The sequence below is a fragment of the Hyla sarda genome, unplaced genomic scaffold (genome assembly GCF_029499605.1).
Source record: "Hyla sarda isolate aHylSar1 unplaced genomic scaffold, aHylSar1.hap1 scaffold_334, whole genome shotgun sequence".
In the NCBI taxonomy this organism is placed as follows: Eukaryota; Metazoa; Chordata; class Amphibia; order Anura; family Hylidae; genus Hyla; species Hyla sarda.
Window position 1 is genome coordinate 285,400 of NW_026610087.1, and position 8,194 is coordinate 293,593.

Sequence of the window (8,194 nt, forward strand, 5' to 3'; positions counted from 1 at the left end):
CTCCTCTGTATATATATATATATATATATATATATATAGATCTCCTCTCCTCTGTGTGTATATATATATATATATATATATATATATATATATATAGATCTCCTCTCCTCTGTATATATATATATATATATATATATATATATAGATCTCCTCTCCTCTGTATATATATATATATATATATATATATATATATATATATATAGATCTCCTCTCCTCTGTGTGTATATATATATATATATAGATCTCCTCTCCTCTGTATATATATATATATATATATATATATATATATATATATATAGATCTCCTCTCCTCTGTGTGTATATATATATATATATAGATCTCCTCTCCTCTGTATATATATATATATATATATATATATATATATATATATATATATATATAGATCTCCTCTCCTCTGTATATATATATATATATATATATAGATCTCCTCTCCTCTGTGTATATATATATATATATATATATATATATATATATATATAGAGAGACTGACGAACAGGGAACCTTTTGAAATTTCTTTATTATTAAAATTATGAACACTTGTCGGGTATATAGTATTAGATCGCACCTTAGCTGCCTATTTCTTGCCTTGAGCGTAATTACCATAAAGAGACATGTGTCTTGCTTCTGTCTTCTTGTTGTGTAATATCAGGCAGTATTCAGACTTTCATATATTGTGCGTAATATTGCTATGCACAGTTTTGGCAAAAGTGTGCAAAATTCTTCTTTACTTTCGCAATTAGTATATCAGGCAGTGTTCAGACTGTGCATATATCATGCGTTATGTTGCTGTGCATAGTTTTTGCAAAAGTGGCTATGTGCAAAATTCTTCTTAACTTTCGCAATTTGTATATCAGGTAATATTCAGACTGTGCATTTATCATACATTTGTGTTGCTGTGCACAGTTATTTGCAAAAGTGGCTATGTGCAAGAAATTCTTCTTAACCTTCGCAATTAGTATATCAGGTAGTGTTCAGACTGAGCATATATCATGCGTTATGTTGTTGTGCACAGTTAATTTCAACAGTGGCTATGTGCAAAAATTCTTCCTTGCTATATCCATAGTTGTAGTGCTTGTTCATGTGAGTACATTGCATATATAGTCCTCATTTACTCATAGCCATGAAGTATTCTTGCATTGTCCACAATTTCTTATAGCACTATTAATTATTACATATGCCACTTAGCTTAATTTCTTTTTCTTTTGGAGATAAGGTGCGTCTTTGGCATCCTTGGAGCTTGAGTGTGCCTGTTAAGCCGATCCTTAGCCGATCCTACGCGTTTCCTCTGTGCGATTCTTCAGGGACCTTGTTGCGGCTTTTCAAAATCTAGGCTTGCATCTTTATTTAATAAGCGGCTCCTTTTGTGTGTGTGGCTCTGATGCCGGCCGTACTCCATTTGATTTTCCCGCCGTGCTTTATACTCAATACCTCCTCCTTCGCTCCACCTATTACTTGGTCCGCCAATCTCCAGCTTGCGCATAGAACCTGCGCTCTCTATTGCCGCGGCTGGACTCTCACAGGTATGGCTGGAGGGGGGGGGAGTGTCTTCTATACTCAGGTGTGCTGTTCAGCCCTCGTTCTGAGCTCTGGACAGACAGTGGACAGGTCGCTTTTCTTGCGTTCCAGCTGTATTTTAACTCTTTTATCACTGGATTACGTGTTCTTGTTTTTCATTATTTGCATTATTTGTTTTTTATCGCGTATTGATTAATGTCCTATTTACAATTGATATATTCGCTTTTATGATGTGGTTTTACTAGTATTTATACTAGTATTTTTGTAAACAGTTGTGGGTATATTATTTGATAAAACATGCGTAGGATATAAAGTCATTTAAACCCTCCGGTTTTACTGCTTCCAAAGTGAAGGTCCAGAAGGCTTCTCTCTGAAGGAGCATGTTGTCCCAGTCTCCTCCTCTGTTTGGTGAGGGTATAACTTCAATAATTTGTGCTTGAAGACCTTGTAAATCACTTTGGTGATGGGAGGCAAAGTGATTTGCTACCGGGGTGTCTCGCATGTGCACTATATCCCCTACATGTTCTTGAAGTCTTCGTCTAAAATTCCGAAAAGTTTTGCCCACATAGTTTAGTGGACATGTGCAGGTTAGGAGATAAATTACTCCTTTTGTTTCACAATTGGCAAACAGTTCCCAAAATCCACAAGGGGTACCCCCCGTTACGGGGGAGACCCATAGTATCTGGAATTGGGAACATAACAGAAGGTGCAAGTCAATATGTGGACAGCGTATTGCGCCCGTTTGTGTATGCGCTACCTTCATATGTTCGCGATACTACTGATGTATTAAAAAGACTTGAGGATGTAAAATTAGAAGAGGGGGTGCTGTTGGCTGCCCTGGATGTTGAGGCTTTGTATTCCTCCATCCCCCATGATAAAGGACTGGAGGCAGTGGAGTTTTTCCTCAAATCAAGGGGTAATCAATATGTCCCCCATAATAGATTGGTAATGGCACTATTGAAATTTGTTCTAACAAAAAATTATTTCCAATTTGAAGGGGAGTCCTTCCACCAAAGCCGAGGTACAGCGATGGGGAGCCCCTGCGCCCCCAGTTACGCTAACCTGTACCTCGGCTGGTGGGAGGACCAAGTGGTCTTTAGTGAAAGGATGTCGTCATGGACTAGCCACATAACATTGTGGCTTAGATTCATTGACGACATCTTGATCATTTGGTCGTCCACCAAAGAAAAATTTGAGACTTTTGTGAGGGAACTCAATGTTAATCAACTAGGACTTAGGTTCACGAGTTCCATCAGTTCTGAAAGCATGGTATTTCTAGACTTAAAAATTTGGGTCACAAAAGACAGGAATGTACAAACTACTGTGTTCCGAAAAGAAACCGCTACTAATTCCCTGCTTCGGTGGGACAGCTGCCACCCACGACCACTGAAGCAGGGAATCCCAACGGGCCAGTACCTCCGTATTAGGAGAAATTGTTCCACCCTGGATGAATTTATAAGCAGAGCAGGGGAGCTTCGCACCAGACTCAGAAATAGGGGATACCCCAACAAAATAATAAAAAGAGCTTATCATAGAGCATTGAAAGCAAATAGGTCCTCACTTCTGACCCCAAAGAAAAAAGACTGGAAAGAAGGAAAAGAAATATCCAGAATAATAGGGGTGTATGATGATAAAGCCAGAGAGATAAAACAAATCCTCAACAAATATTGGGGCATATTAAGGCTAGATGATACTTTGAAAGAACTGATCCCTAGTGAACCTCACATCACATACAAAAGAGGATGCAATTTAAAGGACAAACTGGTCCATAGTAACTTTGAGAGAATCCCAAGTGAGAGATGGCTTACAACGAAACCCAACGGAACATTCCAATGTGGTAAATGTACAATGTGCCGATATATTAAAAAAGGAAGCAAATTTAGTAGTGCAGTAACAAAACAGGAATATCAGATCAAACACTTTGCCAATTGTGAAACAAAAGGAGTAATTTATCTCCTAACCTGCACATGTCCACTAAACTATGTGGGCAAAACTTTTCGGAATTTTAGACGAAGACTTCAAGAACATGTAGGGGATATAGTGCACATGCGAGACACCCCGGTAGCAAATCACTTTGCCTCCCATCACCAAAGTGATTTACAAGGTCTTCAAGCACAAATAATTGAAGTTATACCCTCACCAAATAGAGGAGGAGACTGGGACAACATGCTCCTTCAGAGAGAAGCCTTCTGGACCTTCACTTTGGAAGCAGTAAAACCGGAGGGTTTAAATGACTTTATATCCTACGCATGTTTTATCAAATAATATACCCACAACTGTTTACAAAAATACTAGTATAAATACTAGTAAAACCACATCATAAAAGCGAATATATCAATTGTAAATAGGACATTAATCAATACGCGATAAAAAACAAATAATGCAAATAATGAAAAACAAGAACACGTAATCCAGTGATAAAAGAGTTAAAATACAGCTGGAACGCAAGAAAAGCTACCTGTCCACTGTCTTTCCAGAGCTCAGAACGAGGGCTGAACAGCACACCTGAGTATTGAAGACACTCCCCCCCCCCTCCAGCCATACCTGAGAGAGTCCAGCCGCGGCAATAGAGAGCGCAGGTTCTATGCGCAAGCTGGAGATTGGCGGACCAAGTAATAGGTGGAGCGAAGGAGGAGTTATTGAGTATAAAGCACGGCGGGAAAATCAAATGGAGTACGGCCGGCATCAGAGCCACACACACAAAAGGAGCCGCTTATTAAATAAAGATGCAAGCCTAGATTTTGAAAAGCCGCAACAAGGTCCCTGAAGAATCGCACAGAGGAAACGCGTAGGATCGGCTAAGGATCGGCTTAACAGGCACACTCAAGCTCCAAGGATGCCAAAGACGCACCTTATCTCCAAAAGAAAAAGAAATTAAGCTAAGTGGCATATGTAATAATTAATAGTGCTATAAGAAATTGTGGACAATGCAAGAATACTTCATGGCTATGAGTAAATGAGGACTATATATGCAATGTACTCATATGAACAAGCACTACAACTATGGATATAGTAAGAAAAAATTTTGCACATAGCCACTGTTGAAATTAACTGTGCACAACAACATAACGCATGATATATGCTCAGTCTGAACATTACCTGATATACTAATTGCGAAGGTTAAGAAGAATTTCTTGCACATAGCCACTTTTGCAAACAACTGTGCATAGCAACATAAACGTATGATAAATGCACAGTCTGAACATTACCTGATATACAAATTGCGAAAGTTAAGAAGAATTTTGCACATAGCCACTTTTGCAAACAACTGTGCATAGCAACATAAATGTATGATAAATGCACAGTCTGAACACTGCCTGATATACAAATTGCGAAAGTTAAGAAGAATTTTGCACATAGCCACTTTTTGCAAAAACTATGCACAGCAACATAACGCATGATATATGCACAGTCTGAACACTGCCTGATATACTAATTGCGAAAGTAAAGAAGAATTTTGCACACTTTTGCCAAAACTGTGCATAGCAATATTACGCACAATATATGAAAGTCTGAATACTGCCTGATATTACACAACAAGAAGACAGAAGCAAGACACATGTCTCTTTATGGTAATTACGCTCAAGGCAAGAAATAGGCAGCTAAGGTGCGATCTATACTATATACCCGACAAGTGTTCATAATTTTAATAATAAAGAAATTTCAAAAGGTTCCCTGTTCGTCAGTCTATATATATATTATATATATATATATATATATATATATATATATATATAGATCTCCTCTCCTCTGTATATATATATATATATATAGATCTCCTCTCTGTATATATATATAGATCTCCTCTCCTCTGTATATATATATATATATAGATCTCCTCTCTGTATATATATAGATCTCCTCTCCTCTGTATATATATATATATATATAGATCTCCTCTCCTCTCCTCTGTATATATATATATATATATATATATATATATATATATATAGAGAGATCCTCTCCTCTGTGTATATAGATATATATATATATATATATATATATATATATATATATATATATATAGATATAGATCTCCTCTCCTCTGTGTATATATATAGAGAGATCTCCTCTCCTCTGTGTGTGTATATATATATATATATATATCTCCTCTCCTCTGTGTATATATATATATATATTGCAGTAACACAGGTTTTCCTATACACATGTTTATTACCTTTGTATGTATGTATGTATGTATGTATGTATGTATGTATGTATGTGTATATATATATATATATATATATATATATATATATATATATATATATAGATCTCCTCTCCTCTGTGTGTATATATATATATATATATATATATATGTAGATCTCCTCTCCTCTGTATATATATATATATATTGCAGTAACACAGGTTTTCCTATACACATGTTTATTACCTTTGTATGTATGTATGTATGTATGTATGTATGTATGTATGTATGTGTATATATATATATATATATATATATATATATATATATATATATATATAGATCTCCTCTCCTCTGTATTATATATATATATATATATATATATATATATATATATATATATAGATCTCCTCTCCTCTGTATATATATATTGCAGTAACACATATTTTGCTATACACCTGTTTATTCCCTTTGTATATATATATATATATATATATATATATATATATATATATATATATCCTCTCCTCTGTGTGTATATATATATATATATATAGATCTCCTCTCCTCTGTGTGTATATATATATATATATATATATATAAATCTCCTCTCCTCTGTATATATATATATATATATATATATATATATATATATATATAGATCTCCTCTCCTCTGTATATATATATTGCAGTAACACAGGTTTTCCTATACACATGTTTATTCCCTTTGTGTATATATATATATATATATATATATATATAGATCTCCTCTCCTCTGTATATATATATATATTGCAGTAACACATATTTTGCTATACACGTTTATTTCCTTTGTGACAGTTAATATGTGTCATACCCTGTTGTGATGATTGAGATTCAAAGCACGATCATGTCTTTCTTGATGTTTGTTTATGTATGCTAATACACTTATGATGTCACTAATTGATGGTGGGCGGTGTGTATATATGCCCGTTTGTATCACTCATTGTCACTTGAGAATGCTGGCGTGAGGCCGGCGAAACGTCGCTTTTGTACTTCATGGAATAAAAAGCACTTTGCACTAGATTTTGGTGTGCTGCATATTACTACGACTATTACTAAGGAACCAGTGGACCGTGGCTCCAGCATGCGTGCACCCTACCTACATATCTTCAATTACCTCGATGTGCTGCTTATTTTTGGATTTTGTTACAAGGGAGACAAGCGAGCACTCTATTTCAAGTTGGATATTACTTCTACAACTACTATGGATCAAGCATCTAGTTCAAATGTCCATGATGTATTTTCCTACACAAGGGAGGACTCTGACCGCATCCTGGGGAGTAGACCGAATAATGCTTCATTTTTACATCATCCTTCTAATATTGACCTAAGGCGTATGTATGAGACAGAAACAAAGAAATTACTCTCAGTTCAATTGCATTTGTCTACTATGACCGAATATTTCCGTACACAAAGGATTCCTAGAGGTATGAGAATCCAACCGAAAGCAAATTCATTCACCTCTGATATGGACTATAAAAATAAATATGAAGCAATTTCCAATAAGTATTCTTTGGACATGATACTGCTTAATATTGAATTTCTGCAGCGTGATTTAACAACTATACAGAAGAAAGTGGATGAGTTGGAAAATACTCTTAAATCCTCTATGCCAGAGGACGAATATAAAAAATTATTTGACAAACAACAAGAATTCCTTGCTAAACAAAAGAATCAAATAGAAGAAACAAAGAGACACAAGTGGTTCAGGGACAGCCAAGATTATGAGAACGGTAAAATCTATATCTGGGACAATCTCTATAGTGCATCTAGAAGAGGCCAAAGAAGAGGCAATACCTCTGAGAATCTGGAAGTTGCTTCGGAGCCGAATAAAATGAGAGCATCAGGATCATCATCCAAACAAGCCACTACGGTGCCTTTTTTAGTGACAAGGCCGTCCGACGGGGACGGCAAAGAAGAGGAGGGAGAAAACATCACAGACCCCGGAAGAACTCGAGCCCAGAGAACAAAGACTGGTGCAACAAAGTCCTCACAACAGAAGAAGAAGTAGATGCCACAGACACACGCACAGTGGTAAATATCTCTTCACATATCCTTACAGACTCTCAATTGTCATTACTATCCAAGGGACTTGGTTTTTGCCCTAATGTAAAGAATAATTGGTTTCAACTTGAACTTGATATAGCTTCCTTTATCCGTAGATTGAGGCTTAGGGTGTGGTTCTCTGGTCGGGGTCCGGAGTCACCTGGTGGTGATTGTTTACCACCTCAGGTGTCAACGGATGGCGATATACAGAGAGACACGCCCTTCGAATTCAAAAATTACGATTTACCTACTGTGAGTGAATTTCAGCCTAATGTCGATTCACATGCCATATTTATGTTTACAGAGTGTCTAAAGAGGGAATTGGAACACAAATCTGTGCAAACTAAACTTAAACATCCCAATTTACTACATAGCGAACTGTTGGCCATGCAGGAACTTGTCCATGACCACAACCTCATCATT

The 8,194-nt window shown here is 36.1% G+C and overlaps 1 protein-coding gene across 1 annotated transcript in view; it reads right to left on the reverse strand.

Annotated features, from left to right (window-relative positions):
• LOC130330321 (sterol 26-hydroxylase, mitochondrial) overlaps window positions 1-7,746 on the reverse strand; it is a 128,397-nt gene extending 120,651 nt beyond the window's left edge. Inside the window, exon 1 of the mRNA XM_056553595.1 lies at window positions 7,523-7,746. Within this exon, the coding sequence (XP_056409570.1) occupies window positions 7,523-7,660 (138 nt within the window). The 5' untranslated portion in view covers window positions 7,661-7,746. The remainder of the gene's footprint in view (window positions 1-7,522) is intronic.
• Between the last annotated feature and the right edge of the window lie 448 nt (window positions 7,747-8,194).